This window comes from Anopheles moucheti, chromosome 2, assembly GCF_943734755.1.
Source record: "Anopheles moucheti chromosome 2, idAnoMoucSN_F20_07, whole genome shotgun sequence".
NCBI lineage: Eukaryota > Metazoa > Arthropoda > Insecta > Diptera > Culicidae > Anopheles > Anopheles moucheti.
The window spans coordinates 93233420-93252634 of NC_069140.1; the positions used below are offsets into that span (position 1 = coordinate 93233420).

The following is a 19215-nucleotide window of genomic DNA, read 5'->3' on the forward strand; positions in this document are numbered from 1 at the left end:
ACGAGTCCGGTAGCGCATGAACGTCGTTTCGAGTGGCTTGCACCCAGAGCGCACCTTCAAGTACGGGACTTCTGACACACCAGAATTCCTTACCCTTCTCCCTTGTGGTCTCCCTTTCAGTGTTGTGTGTGTGTGTGTTTGGCACCGTGATCCTCCAGAATCGATGATACAGTAATGTGACTATCTAGTAGGCGAGTGCGTTCTCCCTGAGTGTGTTGTCCTAGATATTGAGAAAACCTGTGCCTACTCCAACCCAAAAAAAAACACCCGAGTCGTACATTTCCCTACCATTTTCATCTATCGCTGACGCGGGCGCGTGTGTGTGTGTGTGTTGGTGTGTTGAAGTGTTGTGACACAATTTCCCATTCTTCCCTGCCCACAAGTGCGCGGGTTGGGTTTGTTGTGGTCAGTGTTTGTACAACGGTGGTACTTATACACACGGTGGCCTGCCAATGGAGACGACCGCTCGCGTTCATCAGACCAAGGCGAGCTCGAGGCACCGGAGCTCTCGAGCACGCCGCAGCGCAACACCTCAGCGGCACGAGCAGACGGAAGCGCGCGGCCTCGAGGATGGGCCCACGCAATCCGCCGCAGATCAGGAGCTAGCGGAGGCGAGTGGTACTAAAAATAGATCCTCCACCGCTATTCGCACCGTGCGCCGTCCGGACACACCGGAGCACAGTGGTGGCAGCACCACGACCAATGCGAGCAGCAGCGCCACGGGCACATCGGTACCGACGCAGCACTATCACTACAGTGCCAGCGGGGACAGTGGTCCGGCCCGGATCGCCCAAACGCCGCGCAGCGCCTCGCCCACCATGGCGACAACCGAGCTGGACGCACCCGTCAGCACGGAGGGCGACGTGGTGGAGGTGGTGGCCGTGGATCTGGCCAGCGGTTTGGCCGTCCTCGGCACGGTACCGGGCCCAACGGATGACAAGCTGCAGAAGGGCATCCTCGGCTACATGGACCGCCAGCTGAAGGTGCAATCGCTGTCCGATCCGCAGAAGAGTCCCGCCCAGCGGAGCACCCGCAGCCGGAGCAGTCTGGAGAAGAGCCCACGGCGAAAGCGCAGCAAATCGGAGTCGCGAAGGCGTCGGGAGCGGAAAATTCTGGCCGCCGGCGAGATGGAGGTCCGGCAGGCGAACGAAACGTTGATGCGATACCTGAAACAGTGCTCGGACTTTAACGATGCGTCGCTGTCGGGCGATTTGGAGATACCGGAGCATCTGGAGGATCGGCGGGTGCACCGGAAAACGAAATCCCAGCGGGAGCGCAAACTTCACCAGCTCCAACCGGATCGGGCGGGTGGCAGGACCAACGGTAGGTGGTCCAAAGCTTTTTTTTGTTATCCTCCCAACAACCCGGAACAAGGGATGCGCATTCTCGTGCACCTACACCCCTCGCTTCTGTTTGATTTGTCGCTGTTATTATTCGTGCGGCATCGGCAGGCGGATGCGTGATGCTAAATTTAGCACGTTCGACCGTCCGGTGTTATATTTACAGCAAACCGGGCCGGGCCCTGCCCGGGTTGACAAGGGAAATTGTGCTGGAAATCACCGACCGGTCCGAGTTGGCGGATTTCGATTTTCTAGCGCGCCACCGTGTGGGTGGTAGTAGAACGTTTTTCGCTAACGGCAATGAAGTGGAATTTCGCGAGAACACCTCCTAAGAACTAGCCGTGGATGTGTGCGTACGACAACATCTTGAAATTGCTATTAATAAGCTTTCCTTTACGCTTTATCGTTGTGTGCTTTGACGGAGCGATTACAACACCACTGGGCACAATTCTTTGTTCCAATGTTTTAACCGAACAACATAAAGCTCAGCTGACGAGTACTTAGACAAGGACGTCTTGTAAGGTTTCCCCATCGGAAATCCTCGCAATAGGACGCCAGTTTTTTGGTAGGAGACGGCATACACGTAACAGAACATTTATTAGATTAAGCCCAGTTGCAGCCGGAGAACGAAATGGAACTGTTTATCCAAATTAGCTCACCTTCGTCACGTAATATTAACGGCCCCCGTACCTCAAAAGACCTTCAGCCTCCAGGTATAGCGGGCAGAATTGATTGGCAATCGAAGTTTGGTTTGAGTTGGGTCGCAAGAACTAAACCTTTACAGTTCGTTCAGTTGTTTTATGTGAACGAACGAACTTCGTTCGTCAGAATATGTGACCGCAGTTCGCAAATAGTTCCCCTGGTTAAATTATCTATAAAGACAAGGTCGGGTGAATTGTGCGTTAAATGGAAAAGTAATTAAACGAGCTGAGGAGTAGGTTGAACGACATATAACGCTGAACGGAATGTAACGCAGGTGGAGCGACCTGGAACGGCAGGTTGAGTGAACTACCCGTCGACTGTAGAAACGGCAGGTTGAGAACGAACTGTATGAGTACGAGTTAAAGAGTGTCAAAAAGAACGAAAGTTCTGACCCGTTCGTTGCGTTCTTCATAAAGAACGACCCGGTTCGCTCAAGTTCATACAAAACACTAATGATTTACCCAATCCCCAAGTTTGCCAAATTTGTTCCCTTTTCAAAAATTACCATTTCCAATCACATCACCGGAATGCGATACGCGTAGGATACCGCGAAACCAGACGGGTCCAGCACCGGTATAACCGGTGCGATGATGGTGGTGGCTTACGTTAGCAAATCGATAGGAAAATGTTAATCCGGTGGATTTTCAAAATCGACCACTCTCCGTGCGCTTACGGTCCCGAGATCGGAACCCCTGCCGTATCCCTCCTCCTCGCCCTTGCATCCGACAGAAGGAGAAACAGATCGAAACCCCACCCCCGACTTTTGCGTCATTCCGCTGGCCAGGCCACAGTGACGCGTTGGTGTGGGCGGCATCGTGAAAATCCGGGGTGTCGGTTTTGTTCGTGTGCGGTACCGCATTCGTGTCGGTATTGGTGCGTGGCTTTCCTTGGGTGCTGGTGCTGGGCGCAATGACGTCACGCCGCCCTTTTCGGTGTGCAGGGTAGGGTTTTATCAATATTATTGTGTCGCCTTTCGTTTTTCTTCTTGTTCTCGCATCTCTCACTCTCTCTCTCGCTCTCTCTCTCTTCCGGGTGCGGTTCGGTACCGTTCTAGCCGACCAGCAGCTCCTTCGAATCCTTCTCACTCAGAATAGAAATCAGACCGCTGTGTCCAAATTTAGCATCTGCCACCGATTGCTATTGCGGTGACGCTGGAGGGTGATACTTTCCTTAGCGATCTGATCCTTTGATGGAGTGCGGGAGTGGAGGCGAGAACCAAAAAGAACGCCCCAAATTAGTGGCTACTAAAATGGAGAGTCTATAAAGATTGTGTGTGTGTGTGTCGAAAGCACGCCGATGCCCAACTCCCTGAGGGTAATGGTTGGTGGTGTTGCTTTGTTGGTGAGATAGATAAAACCGAACGTGACGATTCGTACTGCTTTTTCCAATGCCTGTTTGATGGTTTATTTTTGGGTACTCAGCTTTTGAATGATTCAACGGTCGGGGTGACGCTCCATAAATCTGGCACTTTTATTGACTTTAACATCTTGATCTTGATGGGAGATTCCTTTTCCACCTTTCGGCGCGAGGTGTTGTTTGTTTTTTGCACTTAAAAATCACCAATAGTGTTCCACCCAAGGGAGTGGGTACCATGCTGACCTTTCTTACTCCAAAGTGCGAGGGTCCAATCGGGTCCTTCTACAACACACGGTAAGATTTGGCACTGTGTTCGCCACACTTGGCATGCAGTTTATAGTCTCTGCCACGTAGTAACTTGTACCTTATCTCAACACATCCTACCACCAAAACTCACCCCACACATACAAACACACATCTTCACGCAAGGACAACCACCGAATGATAACTGTGCGCCGTGAACTTTAGCCCCTTTGTGCTGGTGACCTTTACAGAGCGCTCGGTGTTTGGGGCGAAGGCAGCCGCCGGTTGACATTTAGCTGCAATCGAAGTAAGCATCTTCGCCGCCCAAGATCCCACCATCCAGGGGGGAGGAATGTGGTTGTGTGAAGGAATGGAAACGGAAACGAAACCGGGGAATAAATTCGTAGGAAAGCTAATGATCCAACGCTATCTCCGCGCGCTGGTGGAAAACTGGATGGCGTACAACAGGGATCGTAATGATAGGACCGCGAACTTCGCAGAGTCTTTGCTACCCTGTGCGCCATGATTACGCGTTCCGCCAGACGCTCCCACGCGCGTGGTGGACACGTGTGCCGCTGGTGGAGGGGTAATTAATTCCGGTGAAGATGTGTGTTGGCTTTTCATTTCATTTTGCTTTGTTCTTTGTTGTTGTTTTGGTTTTGTTTTTTTGCTTGCCTGTGGCTGGGGGAAAATGGGATTATCGCGGCAAAACACGGCAACAAGACGCAATGTGTGTCCTGGTGTTGTGTTGGATGGTGGGCCACATTTTGAAAGGATTTTTTAGCTTCCAAGAAGCGTAATTTTAACGTTTTTGCGCAATGCAAATGGGTAAAGGGAGCGGAATGTGCGGTTGTGCCAAGCACTTTGTGAATGTAAATGGAAATGATTTGCGGTAATAATGTCGCTTTTCCTGAGTCACCGGAGCTTGAGATGTTTTCCCGTAAATTGTACAATTAAACTGCTACTCCTGCGTTTGCCATTTCTTTAGAACGCTTCTTCTTCGGTTACATTTTCTTACAGCCGACGATCTCATGAGCTATCACGGGGAGATCTACAATCCCTTCACACCGGTCGTGTCGCCAACGACCGAAGCGGCGGCTACGCGTATTGATAAGATGTACATACAGACTGCTAGCGGTTATCGACCAGTTGACAATACCTACTCGTATCATAAGTCTAGGGTACTAATCGGTGGAGATCCAGAAAGCAATAGGTGAGAACGCTCGGAACGTTTGCCGTGCATCCGACCAGAGGCACCGTAACATACCGCATTGTTGTTTCTTACTTGCAGCCATACAATAAACACCTCGGTACATCTGTCCTGTGCGGTGCAGCGCGTCTGGCATCTGCTATCGACCGTCTGCCATGGTTTGCTCGGTGGCCTGGCCTTCGCCCATCTGCTGTTGATCTGTACGACCAAACCGTACGATTGGGTCGATGCCTCGATACGCCATTACTCAGCCTTCGCCGAGTTGTACGCCAACACGTTCTACTGCTTGGCCATCGTTTGTATGGTTTCAATATTCGATCGGTAAGTAGCAAGGCGTAGCAAGGGCACGTGCCTTCCCAGTGGCGTTATACTAATCCCCTTACCGTCTTCCTTAGGATGGACATTGCGTACGGTGGTGATACGAATATTTCATTCCGCTCCATCTTCATCATCATGATCTACGTGATGACGATCATACTGAGTCTGTCGGCTGGCACGATGGACGAACGGCTCTATGTTACTTCCACGCTAAACGTCACCGTCTGGGAAGAGGAGTTGGTAAGTACGGGAGTACGTGGGGTCACCGCAAAAGTCAACCATTACTAACATGCCACCGCATTGCAGGAAACGAACAAGGTGCTTAGCATCTGGAATGCGCTATCCATTGCACGAAGTGTTGGTGCCATCTTTGGCTGGTTAATCGTTGGCTTCCTACCGAACCAGGACAATTTGTACGATCAGCTGCTCGAGATGGAAAAGTATCAACTGCAGTAGGCGGCTTTTTAATCAATAACCACGGCGAGCCGGTCACCTTCGCAAACCAAAACACCTATCGTAATCCGTTTTGTACATAGAACCGCACCTATATTGCGTTATACGGCTATAGTGGACACACAAAGTACTAGCATAGAGTTACAGAACAATAATCACGCTTACTGTCACTGTCGTGTAGAGGCCCACTTTCATTCGTTCGTGACGTTGGGGCGGGGACACTAGGCTATCAGGCAATTAACCGTATCGGTGGTGCGTTGAACGGTTCAGCATCAGCTGAATGTATTGCAAATCAGGAATCAGAAAGCATGAAGCGGTTGTGGTAACATTACGGGCATACGCACGGATGTACGGGCAGGGAAAGATGCTGTTGCATTTCCTATCCAATAGTGAAAACTGGCAAGGACTGATAATCATTGTGCTGTAATCTATACGATAGCAATCGCAAGAGGCACACGTGTACATTTACATACCACTAGCAGGCATGGTAATGGTCGGAACGGCATGATATTAGGATATTGAGACAATTAATTAATCTGTAAGCGTATTGTTATCATAAAACCATGCATCCACGCTAAGGCGAATGTGCTGATTTCCATACACCATAAACCAGAAACATAAAACCAACCATAGAATAAAGTTTAAGTGCGTTTGATTTTGATTCACGTGATATCACATTGGCAGTACGACTGAATTAGAGTTGGGAGTTGGGATGATTCATGAATTTATATGAATATTTGAACAGAATGAATGACTGTGGATCTTTATTTTGACGATTTATGACTCCCTAAAGATTCGTAAATCGCCAAAGATTTAACAATCTTCAAAGATTCATGAGCCCTTATCTTCGTTAATCGACAAATTAGAAACCAAAATAACAAATTCTACTAAATTGATATAAAATGTGCCATTGTTTTATTAAACGGAAGTTGTCGGAAATTTAAAATTCTATTCCCAAGGTGCATATATAGACCACATCCTCCGACGGACCACCTTTGCTGTCTGAAGCGCCACGCAAATGAAACGTCAACAGAGAACGCAAGTAAACAATAACAAACACGCTACTTTCGGTGCCGGTTGTGCAATGGATGAAATATCGACGATTGGATTTCAAATCATTTCTTTAGCAAAGGATAAACCGGAAGGCATCAACAACGATGACCTTTCGGAATCGCTACAAACCGTGGCGCCGGAGAAGCGCGTCCAGGCGCTGAACAAGCTGTTGCTGGATGGTGTGCTGGAGATTTTGAAAAAGGGCAACACGCTGATATACCGGATGAAGGATCCCGGCAAGAAATCGTCCGCCCCGAAGGACATCGACAATGAGGAGCGCGTCATATACAACATTGTGGAGGAGGGTGGCAACAAGGGCATCTGGATAAGGGACATCCGTGTGAAATCCAACCTGGTCATGACGCAGTTGAACAAAGTGCTGAAACAGTTGGAAAACAAGAAGCTTATAAAGGCGGTTAAATCGGTTAACGTAAGTGTTTGCCCGCGTGGGACTGTAAACAACCGTAGCGTGTCTATATATTCGCTTGCTTCTTTGTATTTTATCAGGCCAGCAAAAAGAAAGTCTACATGCTGTACAATCTGGAACCGGATCGTTCCATAACCGGTGGCGCATGGTATCAGGATCAGGACTTTGAGGCAGAATTTGTTGACGTGCTGAATCAGCAGTGCTTACGATTTTTACGCATGAAGCGCGACGCGGCACGGACCAGCGGCGAGGGACCGTTGGCAGTGCAGAAGCTGTCCGAATGCTCGGTGGCAGACGTGCACCGATTCATCTCCGATCTCGGTATCAGTAAGATCAGTCTGGACGAGGACGATCTGGAAACGATACTCAAAACGGTAGTGTATGACGGCAAGGCTGAACGTATCGCACAGATCAACGGGGGGTTTCTGTATCGAGCGATAGAGGCGCCCATTGCTGCGCCCGGTCTGGTGCAGATGCCGTGTGGCATTTGTCCGGTTATCAAAAACTGTGCTGACTGTGGTGAAATCACACCGAAGCTATGCACTTACATTAGTGAATGGTTAGATTGAGTACGATAATAATCACAACAAAATGCGTCTTTATTGCTATTGCGTATTTGTTGAAGCGGATATTTGTTATTAACAAAACAAAGTATGAAAATACGATAGAGATTTTCAAACCATTAAATATCGTTTCTAGTTAATAATATGCAAAGAGGCCTTCATCACTATTCTTTTCTGCAAGGAAGCAATCTTTGTTTGTTTTGCTTGTATGCGAAGGGAAGCGAGATAAATGTGGTTTAACATCCGAAACACACATGTGCTGTACATGCTGTAACTCTCACATGGGCATTGTGCTTATCGTGCTTAGAAGCTGCCCGAAGCGGCACTTTGAGAAGAAATGGAAAAGTGTTGCTTTTTGCATAAAATTTCATTCATCATTGCATGCCGACCGCTTCGTTTGATAAGCGTGTCTTGTTAGTACGTACCGATCCGTCCACGAGTGTAGTTCGTGTGCCATTTTACGATCGAGAGTGAGTTCCAGCAACCTGCGCTTCCATTATGGGGATATTAAGTTTAAAGGGAATAACCCTGTTTGGTTGCTTTTTCATAATTGTTTTAACTGAGATTGACGGCCAAGCGCGCCGTATCGGTAAGAAACGGCCGTTGGAAGGCCAATCTGCAGCAAAAACAATAACCATTATTCATTTTTTGCCTATATCAAGCGGTTCCTGCCCGTCGTCCATTAACCAGGCAGTTAGGGACCGCATGTTCCCCGCCATACTTTCCCAACGGTGATCCAAAAATTCGAAATCGAGGCAGAATGATGCGGTTCGATTGTTCGTACGGTTTCAAGCTGGTTGGCAATCGGTACTCCAACTGCCAAAATGGACGCTGGGATACATCGATTCCGGTTTGTGTTAGTAAGTAGCATGTTGAACGTACGCACGTAGATCAGGAAAACAGGAGCAATCATGTGGCTTTTACTTACCAGAGTCTGGGTGCGATATGCTGCCACTGGTGAACTCCGGCTATGTGCTGTACGAGATGAACAAAGCGTCCGCATGGCTTTCGTGTTTTGATGGGACGGAGTTGGCCGGATCCAGAAACACGTACTGCAACGGAACGCACTGGGACCGGCCACTGGGTGTTTGCCGTCGGACGGGCCAGGGTACGCCAACTAGCTGCGACTTTGAGGGTGAATCACTGTGTGGTTGGTCAAACGACGTACTGCACGATTTCGACTGGAAGCGAAGCGACGGAACGCTAAACCCACGAGCGCTCAGAACTGGGCCCAAGTACGATCACACCACGATGCAACCGAAGGCAGGACACTTCATGATTGTCGATTCCAGCGAACAGCTTACGAATGACACGGCCCGCTTTGTATCGCCCGTATTCGAAACGGAACTTAGCGTTGGTTCATGCTTTCAATTTTACTACCACATGTACGGCGAATCGGTTGGCACGCTGAACGTATACGTCAAGCCGATAAGCAGTGATCTGTACGATCTGCAGCCCGTTTTCGTCCAACAAGGAAACCAGAAGAACATTTGGCACGAAGGACACGTGGAGATTCCAGTCCAATCGGAACGGTTCCAGATCGTCTTTGAAGCAAGCCTTGGATTGCGCTACAAGAGTGACATTGCGATCGATGATGTTTTTCTGTTGCAGGGTGACAGCTGTCGCGTACCGGTTGAGGATAGTGAGGAACCTCCGCCGGAAGCCGAAAACGTTCCGGTGAAGATTGAATCGTGTGAAAATCGGTGTGGTAGCAATATGGCAGCTGTCCTGAACAGCAGTGATACGATCGTGCACTGTGAGTGTCACGACGACTGTGTGACTAGCGAAACCTGCTGTCCTGACTATCGCGAACGGTGTGTTTTTGAGATGGTGCCGGTCGTGGGTAGCAACATAAGTACGACTTCCACAGTGCCCACAACATCAACTACGGTAAAGGTAACTACTCCGGAACCTACATCCACAACGTCCACGGTTGTAGTGACTACTAGTTCCACTACCTCCGCGCCTACTACTACAACTAGGCGAACAACGGTTACTAGCACAACTGCCAAACCGACAACATCTACTACCAAACCAACACCGACTACCCCCAAACCAACCACGACTACCTCCAAACCAACCACGACTACTTCCAAACCAAGCTCGACTAGCTTCAAACCAACTCCGACTACCACGACCAGTACTACTCCGAAAACATCGACAACCTCCACCGTTGCTTCATCCACCACGAAGAGATACAATCTACGTCCATCCCGACCGAGGTATGTTCCGTTAACCTTTAGACCCCGGTTTTCCACCCCCTCAACTACGTCCACTTCAACGTCGACTACTTCGACGTCCACCTCCACAACGGTGACCACGACATTACTCAGCACCACGACCCAATCTGACATAGCATATGAGCCGACAGCGCAATCCACAACGGAAGAGGTGATTGCACCCGGTTTGGCTATTGCGGCAAATGTTCCGGTGGAAAAGCTCCAGAAAACACCGAGCTTGATGAAGTTCTTCATCTACGCAATATCAGCAATAACGTTTTTCCTATGCATTCTAAGTTTGGCGTACTTTTACGCACGAAAATCACGCTCCAATGTGTTGGCGCGTTTGAAGGAGAAATCGCAAAAGAGTGGCTTCGAGGATATTCGATTTTTGGCCGGTGAGGAAGATCTGGATTTTAACATTACACAGACGCAAGATGCGGATGACGATGCGAAAGGGGACAAGCAGCCGGCGCTGGAAGCAAAGCAAAGAACGGAAGTAAAGCGGTCTACGAAGGACACAAAGTCTGAAACGGATCGACGATCGCATGGGTATGACGTACATGCGCATGGACGCAAAGGAGATGAGCGTTCCGATAGTGATGATGATTCGACGGACGATGAACGTGGAGGACATGGGAAAAAGATACACTCAAAGACGAACAAAAAACCGTATCAGAAATATGTAAAACACCATGACGAGGATATGGAATCGACCTTACTGTGAGGCGATAAGCAGCAGTGGTGGCGCTGTGTCGCGGTCAACATAACCGGAATAGCAATACGCTGGGAGAAAACCCGATAAGAAATTGGTGCCTTTTTGTTTGTTTGCCTGTTTTTTTAAAGCACTACAGGAAATGCGATGCGCATATGCGTGATAAACAAAGGAAGCAAACGGAATAGTGAACCAATTACGGAATGAAGTTTTAAAACGCATTTGCATTGCTCTTCGAACCGGATTATCATTTTACGCCTTTATTTTACCACAATTTAGCCGGGTGTACTAGTTGTCGATAGTTCTGATTTATTAAGGCGCGGAAAGGAAAACAAACTTTAAAAATAAACAGTTTAAGTAGTACGGCTCACCGTTTGAATTAAATTACTATTATAATCTGAATCTACTACCAAGATTTATCCTAAATTTACTAGACCCCATCAACGGTCATTTGAAATGTGTGTAAATGTCAGCCATCATGACCGTCGTTGGCATTTGGCGAAAAACTGTCAAATACGTGTTATTGTTGTACGTGTCACATTCGCTGTACGAAAACAAACCGTGGCTGTGCTGTTTTAAAACTGTAGTTCGATTCGTATTTTTTTTTGTTTCTGGTAAAATGATCGTAAAATTACGAATATCCCGACATGTGAAGAAGGTATGTAGTGAAATGTGTATTTTCCAAATGTTCCAAAGTTGTGTACTTATGGTGTGTTGTCGTTTGCAGCGTATTTCCGATCCATCGTTTGCGGGCACGGGAGAGCTGTACGGTACCATATGCGACGGAGTTCCGACGGTAATTGGATTTGCGCGGATACTAAAAGAGACGAATGAATCTGCCGGCAGTAATAATGTGCAGGTTGATTCGCCTACTCCGATTCAGCGTAGTCTACCGAGTGGTCTTGATCTAATCGGTTGGGTTAAAACTGGCCCATACGTAGATCCAACCGATTTTCTGTTGAAATCTGGCCCGGATGCGTTTGTGACGGATAATCCGGTTTACTTACACTACACTGGAGAAACTGGAGCGGAACTGCAGACGTTCATCTTCGAGCAGAGGAAACTGCAGTCGGTAGAATGTGTCACGTTCGAGGATGAGTTTCTTTACCGCGAGTACTATCTGCTTCGCCTGCAGTGTACGCTAACGTTGGTTTGCGAGCAGACGGAAAAATCGGTCTGTGAAAATGCATTCCGTTTGCGCAAGCAGCTCAGTTCGGGTAGTGTCGCGTTTACCGTACCGACTGCCCCGGGTGTAATGTTGAGCGACTACGCTGTGACGGGGATCGATAAGGAGGAAAATGTAGAAATGTTGTACGCGATGGCAACGGCCCCGAAACCAGAACACGATGATGGTTTCGGTGTGGCTGGTGGTGGTCGTGTAAAGGCGAAGAAACCGCAGATTAGCTCCAAGCCACCGACTGGATACCGTGTGATTGATTTCGGACTGTTGATTAAAAAATCGAAGGACGAACTGGATGAAAAGCTTCGCCGGGAGGCGTGCAACGTGACGATCGATCGGCGTAATGACGGCCAAACAGTGAAGGTACCGTTCCAGGTGGACTGTCTAAGTATGGTGCACCGGACGAAGAAGCTGGACAAATGTTTCGACAATATGGTGGAGAGTGTGGACTGCTCGTTGGGTTTGATTGAGGCGGGATTGCTGGAACAGCTACGACACCAGCAGCGATTGTACGTGTCGAAGTGCTACCACATGCTGCCCAAGGACCTGGGACATTTTGTGACCTGCGTGTACCCGTTCGGTGACGAGGTGAACGAATCCGATTCGTTTTTGGAACGACAACGTGCAAACATGCACAAACAATTTTTGCTAAAACTGAACCTACCCTATTTCCGCAAAGGAAACGCGTACCAATTTCAATCAGGCAAAATTTTGACCAATCCCCATGAAACGCTTAGCGCGCCACGTAAGTTCACATGCACGTGTTGTACCGCAAAACATCCTGTCCATGATAATGGGTTTGTTTTTTTTTTTCTTTTCTTCCGTATTTCAGATCCCGACGGGCGAACAGCGCTAGTGGCTGGCGTTTACACCTATCACCATTACCTGCAGGATGATTTCGATGATAAGGGTTGGGGATGTGCGTACCGATCACTGCAAACGCTCGTCTCGTGGTTTAATTTGCAAGGTTACAGCTCGGGAACGATTCCCACGCACAACGACATACAATCGTGCCTGGTGCGCGTCGGTGACAAGCAGCGAAACTTTATCGGTTCACGCCAATGGATCGGTTCAACCGAAGTGTCAATCTGTCTGAACGATATGCTCGGTATCGACTCGCGCATCATGTTCGTCACGCACGGCAGTGAGATGGCGTCGCGCGGTATGGAGCTGCTGCAACACTTCCAGCAGGAGGGTACTCCGATTATGATCGGTGGCGGCGTACTGGCCCATACTATACTGGGTGTGTCGATGAATGCTGAGCTGGGCGAGACGAAATTTTTGATTTTAGATCCACATTACACCGGGACGGATGAGCTGGGACCGGTACTCGGGAAAGGGTGGTGCGGATGGAAGGGAGAAGACTTTTGGGACAAAAGCTCACACTACAACCTATGCATGCCAATTCGGCCGAAACGATTGTAAGGTCCGATATTTTGACCCATGGAATTAAAGATTACGAAATTCATGTCTAAATATAGGTGCATTGTTACTGCTTTATAAAAACCTTGTAAATGGTTTATGCATTTTGCACGGTATTCTCACTAAAGGATGGGTGTTTGCGACTTATACAGGAAAGTTTTCTGGCAAATTTACATCGATGGCCGATTGACTGCTAAATATATTAAAATAAAATATTTCATTTATCAAACAATGTTCACAACATAAACAAACCGTGTTTTTAACGATATTATAAAGTTGCGGTACTCATATCCCTCTCAAATCGCCTGAACATTTGTCCAAAAATGACGAAACCAAATTAGAACTGAAGATTGGTATTGGTTGGTATGGCGGACTACTCAGCTAGGGGTAATTTAAGTAGAGGCACAAAAGTAATGAGATTTTAACCAAATACGAAGAAGACGGAGCAATTGGCGCTCTTGATAAGCTGCTAGTAAAACATTATGTATAGTAAAAGCTTTCTTTATAATCTCTTTCGACTCAAAAAAGCTCGATCGAATGCATTCTTACATACCACTGCTTCCTTTTATTTACACGAAGAAAAGAACATTGCTAGCAAGGGTGACAAGCGATTTATTAAGACAGGTAAAAGTTACGAAAACACAAAAAAAGTGGTTCACCAATGCAATTGTTAGTAAATACACCGTGATGTCTACCTATTATACCCAAACTCAAATAAAACTGCCTGCTTTGTGTGCGGAAAAAAAAGCCCCACGTGCATACCCAGTAGGCGTAACATGTTTCTTAATGGCGTCGAATCGCGTAATCAGCATTGTAAAATTACTACAATGGCGGTTTGACAGAATTGTTTTCTTTTTACTAAAAAATACCTTGCCAGACATCCACCACTGAACATTGATCTTTTTGTAAACGTGTTTTTCGAAGGATGCGTTCTGTTCTTCCTATTGACCATAAGCGCTTGAGAATGCTATAAGTATGTTCGGTCTAGCAATGTTTGCTACGAAAGCTATAACACTACAACGGATGTTTTGTTTCTTTACGCACTGATTACCTTTGGTGTCATTTAACTCGGCAGTGAACAAAGGAAGCGAAGCGGTATGTCGCATACCGTCAGGTCACGTCTCCACTATCGACCGCATATGCACTAAGCGAGGTAGTGGTAAGGGCCTGAAAATAACGCTACTACCAAGAGGTCATGACCATTAAGATGCGTACCTTTGCACGACATATCTTAGGCACGCCAGCAACCGTGTAGCGCATTGCGTGAAAATTTGCAGCTTTTAACCGGTACGAGCAGCTCCCCTATCCAAATGTGTTAGTTTGGTGTCACCGGACAACGGGTGATAACAGCAAGACGCTTCACAATGAATCGACCATACGAGCTTATCAGGCACGGATTTCGAGATCGCGGAAAAGGCGTCCTTGGCGAGAGGGTTATATAAGATAGCTGTAGTGCATCCGACATGAATACAGAGTGGATCGAGTAGCGGTAGTGTGCAGTAGTTTCTCGGTATAAGGATAGGCACCTGCAGGTAGTCGCTGGTGACCTGGCGAATCTGTTGTCGTTAGTGGAGTTTCTGTGCAACAGACAGTTTATGAACAGTAAGATGGTGTGGCGTTTAGTTAAGGATCACATTTGCTGGTGGCTGGTGGCGATAGTAGTGTCGCAGTGTGTCCTAGAGCCATGTGAGGCGAAGAAGTGTGGTGTCATATGTCGAGTGCGCGATCCACTAACGATCGGTAATAGTTACATGTTGAAGGAGTGTTTGTATGAGATACATCCGGTGGAGAGCACACAGAACGCAGATGGAAGCGGATTTAACATGCATTCTAGTGACCGCCGTAATCGATTGTTCTCATTGTATGGTGGTTCGACTTGCGAGTACTTCGGTAACATGATTCAGACGGCCAAGGGACAGGACACACTGGTGGAGACGATTCGTCGACAGTTGCAGAAGAGTGAATTCAAGGGATTGGATCTACAGTGTGATCCGGTCCAGGCTCGCGTCACGCAGCAAACGTACGCCGAGTTCTTGGAGCAGCTGCGCAGCTTCCTGGGCAACACCTACGTGATCATGGTTACTATGACCAGCTGTCAGCCGGAACCAAGGCTCGTCGAATCGTTCAACCGAATGGTCGACTACGTGACGATCAATCATGCCGAACAGGTAGGACGAAACTGTACGCACCCAAGATCTCTGTTACATCGAATGTGTTTTGCCTTATATTCCTTCTCGTACAGCCTTCGATGCTCACGAATGCACTGATGTACGGTTTGGCCCGGCATCGTGTACTACTGGCGACTCCCTATCCTTCTACCATCAGCTGTCCGCTGAACAACGACTACTCGCTAAACGAAATGCTGAACCAAATCGAACAGCACAAACTGTTCGGAGCGATCGTTGAACTTGATCGCGACGATGTGAACAATGTTTGCGGCGAGGGCCCATTCCCACTGTTCCGCAAGGTACTGGATCGTCTGTGCTCGAATGCTGAGTGCAACTTTAGTGGATTCGTACGTGATACTCGCGACTGCGGGCAGTACTACAGCTGCGACAATGGATTGTAAGTTGGGAATTGTAGGTTGAGAGTTGATATTGTTAACCGAGAATATTGTTTGTTATTTTTATACTATCCTTAGCAAAACGACACATCATTGCCCAGTCGGACAATCGTTCGATTTATGCCAAAGTAAATGTCAACCAATCTTGCAAGTGCAATGTAACGAAACGACGTGTGTAGTTAGTGGAAATTTACCCAACGGTTTGACGCCCATAAGGTACCCAATTCCGTTTCCAAACCCCAATCCAAGCTGCCCGAGAGGCGGTGGTAATAATGGTGGTGGCAACAATGGTGGTGGAAACAATGGCGGTGGCAACAACGGTGGTGGCAATAACCAAACTTCCAACTGCTGCTGCGATGTGCTGAGGAATCTAACAGTCTTCCTGAACAATACGGCTCAACTGTCGCAGTTCGTTGCATTAGTAAAGGATCTTGGTGTGGATGATCTAGTCGGTACGCTCCGTCCGTCCCTACAGGGTCTTGTAGATTTGATTGGAAATATTGTCGATCCTGTAAATCGGCTGCTTGCTACTTTGCTGAACGGAGAGAAATTGATGACTGACACCATGAATGGAATGACCGGTATGGCCGGCCAAGGCGATTTAATACAAACTTTGCTTTCAGTCGTTACAACGCTTCTACAAAATCTATTGGGCGGTGTGCCGTTAGCTGGAGCAACCGACGGTCTTCCCTTGTTGGGTGGATTGGGAGCATTGGGTGGATAGGAAGAAAATAAAAAGTTAAAATTATGTAAGATCGTCGCTCGGGAACGATCTTCTTTCAGAATATCTTTAAATTGTTTTTAGTATTTGTTGCTCATAAATTAAAATAAATCAATGAAGGAAACCCTGAATGAAATGGTTCAATAGCCCTTATATTTTCGGTGATTTATCAAGATAAAGATAGATAAAGAGAAGGTCCTCCTCTGTCCATGTGGACGACCCTTAAGGACTTTGCCGGCTGGGTCGTTTGGTGTTATGCTCGTGACGTGACTAGCCCACCGGAGCCTGGGGAGTATAATCCGCTGTACCACTCGTAATTGTACCGGTTCCTCCATTGTGCTTCCACGCATACGGCACGTAAAATCCTTCTGAGATCTTCCTCTCGAACGTTGTTTCGTCAGATTTGGCCAGAGTTCAAGTCATAGAGGCAGATGTGAGTTTTGGAGCTTAAAAATTCTGTATAGTTTTATCATATTTGTCAGAGAGACAGTAGAGAATGAAAGTCAGTCGGGGATTGGAACTGCACGAGTACGCACGTCTTTTCTCTCTTGTTCCGAAATATAACAAGTTTGTTCGTAGAGATAGGTGATTTGAATAGAGAAGTTTCCGCAGGCTGTAGAAAGACCGGTTGGAATCAATTATATGTAAGCGGATACTAAAAACGAGCTGCAATTAATGTAACTGTTTTAGTCCCGTAGAAAGTATGTACGTTTCGCTATATCAGATTGAACATACTTCATTGAACATCTGATATTTCGACATTCTGATCTTCCTCTAGTGTACGTGATATCAACCATATCGCCACCTAGTATTCGGTAACCTTCACCTCGATGATCGAATCGAAACTACTTACTTTGGAATTTAACCTAGTTGCGATGTAACCTAGTGTAATGATGCGATGTCATGATGACGCCAGACGTACTATATTTACTACACTTAGAAAGTGAAGTAAACTCCATCAAACTTAGTACTTAAATTTTAACTTTCTGATACCTTCCTAGATAGAGTTTCATTACAGCAAACAATGTCACAATCGGTATCAGTAATCGTAGTGTTGCATAAAATAAACTGTTTAGACAATTTGTGGATATTCCTACGATGTGGAACTGCTACGAATATCCTTGAGCCTCTAATCTCTATATAGCCTCTAATACCTATATTATCTTTTGCAAAGTTCTAGTTTCTGACCTTCTATTTAGTATTGCTGCCTACTGAGTTCGTTGTACTGTAAGTCATTCAGTGGCATAGTCGCAAAGCATCACAAATCCATATACGAATCCGGAAATTGAAATTATCTTTTCTATTTACTGTTTAAATCGTTTCTATTTAGTGTCGTTTAACTCAAATGACTGGTGGACAATGAAGACATAAAGCATTAAGCACATGGAATGCCAGGATAGAAGAAACCACTAGGTCACGTCCCCACTATCGACACCGTGCATTGTAAGCGAAGCTAAGGCAGTAGCATGAAAACAATCCCCTATGTCGCACTCTCCGTCCGTTACTTTCCATCTCTTTCCTTAGTTTGAGTACGCATTGGAGTGGAATTTTGGACCCCTCGTCACGGTGCTTCTCTACAAACACTCTAGGTGGCTACTTCTTCAGTTTTCAGCTTTATGAAGCTTATCTCAAATATGCGACCGCGCGAGTAGCGCACTGCGTGAAAATTTGCAGCTTTTTGCCGGAGTTGTAGTTGTACCTGTCCAATGATAAGACGCTTCACAATGAATCGCCATTACACGCCACTATCAGGCACGCTTTTCGAGATCGCGTCCTTGGCAGAAGGGTTATATAAGACGGACACAGTGCGTTAAACAACTGGACAGAGTGTGTTAAGAAGCGGCAGTGTGCAGTAGTTCCACGGTATTAGGATAGGCAACTGAAGGTAATCGCTAGTGACCTGGCGAATCTGTTGCCGTGAGTGAAGATTCTTTGCAACAGACAGTTTATGAACAGTAAGATGGTGTGGCGTTTAGTTAAGGATCACATTTGCTGGTGGTTGGTGGCGTTAGTAGTGGCGCAATGTGTCCTAGAGTCATGCGAGGCGAAGAAGTGTGGTGTCATATGCCGTGTGCGCGATCCACTAACGATCGGAAATAGTCAAATTCTTAAGGAGTGTTTGTACGAGATACATCCGGTGGAGAGCACACAGAACGCAGATGGAAGCGGATTCAACATGCATACAAGTGACCGCCGTAATCGATTGTTCTCATTGTATGGTGGTTCGACTTGCGAGTACTTCGGTAACATGATTCAGACGGCCAAGGGACAGGACACACTGGTGGAGACGATTCGTCGACAGTTGCAGAAGAGTGAATTCAAGGGATTGGATCTACAGTGTGATCCGGTCCAGGCTCGCGTCACGCAGCAAACGTACGCCGAGTTCTTGGAGCAGCTGCGCAGCTTCCTGGGCAACACCTACGTGATCATGGTTACTATGACCAGCTGTCAGCCGGAACCAAGGCTCGTCGAATCGTTCAACCGAATGGTCGACTACGTGACGATCAATCATGCCGAACAGGTAGGACGAAACTGTACGCACCCAAAATCTCTGTTACATCGAATGTGTTTTGCCTTATATTCCTTCTCGTACAGCCTTCGATGCTCACGAATGCACTGATGTACGGTTTGGCCCGGCATCGTGTACTACTGGCGACTCCCTATCCTTCTACCATCAGCTGTCCGCTGAACAACGACTACTCGATAAACGAGATGCTGAACCAAATCGAA

At 47.3% G+C, this 19215-nt stretch overlaps 5 protein-coding genes across 5 annotated transcripts; all 5 read left to right on the plus strand.

Moving 5' to 3' along the window:
• The first annotated feature begins 318 nt into the window (after positions 1-318).
• Positions 319-6244, plus strand: LOC128296749 (uncharacterized). Its single transcript, XM_053032233.1, has 5 exons — positions 319-1323; positions 4662-4854; positions 4933-5172; positions 5247-5409; positions 5476-6244. The coding sequence occupies exons 1-5, from the start codon at positions 453-455 to the stop codon at positions 5623-5625; spliced, it is 1617 nt and encodes a 538-aa protein (XP_052888193.1). The 5' UTR covers positions 319-452; the 3' UTR covers positions 5626-6244.
• Positions 6245-6687: 443 nt separating this feature from the next.
• On the plus strand, positions 6688-7810 carry LOC128296768 (probable DNA-directed RNA polymerase III subunit RPC6). Its single transcript, XM_053032252.1, has 2 exons — positions 6688-7105; positions 7183-7810. The coding sequence occupies exons 1-2, from the start codon at positions 6707-6709 to the stop codon at positions 7669-7671; spliced, it is 888 nt and encodes a 295-aa protein (XP_052888212.1). The 5' UTR covers positions 6688-6706; the 3' UTR covers positions 7672-7810.
• A 353-nt stretch (positions 7811-8163) lies between these two features.
• On the plus strand, positions 8164-10852 carry LOC128296742 (zonadhesin-like). The gene is made up of 3 exons (XM_053032225.1): positions 8164-8254; positions 8328-8525; positions 8597-10852. The coding sequence occupies exons 1-3, from the start codon at positions 8164-8166 to the stop codon at positions 10609-10611; spliced, it is 2304 nt and encodes a 767-aa protein (XP_052888185.1). The 3' UTR covers positions 10612-10852.
• A 302-nt stretch (positions 10853-11154) lies between these two features.
• Positions 11155-13821, plus strand: LOC128296744 (ufm1-specific protease 2). The gene is made up of 3 exons (XM_053032228.1): positions 11155-11257; positions 11327-12524; positions 12612-13821. The coding sequence occupies exons 1-3, from the start codon at positions 11219-11221 to the stop codon at positions 13202-13204; spliced, it is 1830 nt and encodes a 609-aa protein (XP_052888188.1). The 5' UTR covers positions 11155-11218; the 3' UTR covers positions 13205-13821.
• Positions 13822-14808: 987 nt separating this feature from the next.
• LOC128300275 (uncharacterized) lies at positions 14809-16488 on the plus strand. Its single transcript, XM_053036291.1, has 3 exons — positions 14809-15369; positions 15444-15766; positions 15843-16488. The coding sequence occupies exons 1-3, from the start codon at positions 14809-14811 to the stop codon at positions 16486-16488; spliced, it is 1530 nt and encodes a 509-aa protein (XP_052892251.1).
• The last annotated feature ends 2727 nt before the right edge of the window (positions 16489-19215 follow it).

Bases quoted from the DNA above. Each gene is read 5' to 3' on its own strand.
- LOC128296742 (XM_053032225.1), top strand. From the start codon at position 8,164: ATGGGGATATTAAGTTTAAAGGGAATAACCCTGTTTGGTTGCTTTTTC. The intron at 8,255-8,327 runs GTAAGAAACGGC...GCCTATATCAAG, and splicing joins CGGCCAAGCGCGCCGTATCG to CGGTTCCTGCCCGTCGTCCA. The intron at 8,526-8,596 runs GTAAGTAGCATG...TTTACTTACCAG, and splicing joins ATCGATTCCGGTTTGTGTTA to AGTCTGGGTGCGATATGCTG.
- LOC128296768 (XM_053032252.1), top strand. From the start codon at position 6,707: ATGGATGAAATATCGACGATTGGATTTCAAATCATTTCTTTAGCAAAG. The intron at 7,106-7,182 runs GTAAGTGTTTGC...GTATTTTATCAG, and splicing joins AGGCGGTTAAATCGGTTAAC to GCCAGCAAAAAGAAAGTCTA.
- LOC128296744 (XM_053032228.1), top strand. From the start codon at position 11,219: ATGATCGTAAAATTACGAATATCCCGACATGTGAAGAAG. The intron at 11,258-11,326 runs GTATGTAGTGAA...TGTCGTTTGCAG, and splicing joins TATCCCGACATGTGAAGAAG to CGTATTTCCGATCCATCGTT. The intron at 12,525-12,611 runs GTAAGTTCACAT...TCCGTATTTCAG, and splicing joins TGAAACGCTTAGCGCGCCAC to ATCCCGACGGGCGAACAGCG.
- LOC128296749 (XM_053032233.1), top strand. From the start codon at position 453: ATGGAGACGACCGCTCGCGTTCATCAGACCAAGGCGAGCTCGAGGCAC. The intron at 1,324-4,661 runs GTAGGTGGTCCA...ATTTTCTTACAG, and splicing joins GGCGGGTGGCAGGACCAACG to CCGACGATCTCATGAGCTAT. The intron at 5,410-5,475 runs GTAAGTACGGGA...ACCGCATTGCAG, and splicing joins CCGTCTGGGAAGAGGAGTTG to GAAACGAACAAGGTGCTTAG.
- LOC128300275 (XM_053036291.1), top strand. From the start codon at position 14,809: ATGGTGTGGCGTTTAGTTAAGGATCACATTTGCTGGTGGCTGGTGGCG. The intron at 15,370-15,443 runs GTAGGACGAAAC...CTTCTCGTACAG, and splicing joins CGATCAATCATGCCGAACAG to CCTTCGATGCTCACGAATGC. The intron at 15,767-15,842 runs GTAAGTTGGGAA...TACTATCCTTAG, and splicing joins TACAGCTGCGACAATGGATT to CAAAACGACACATCATTGCC.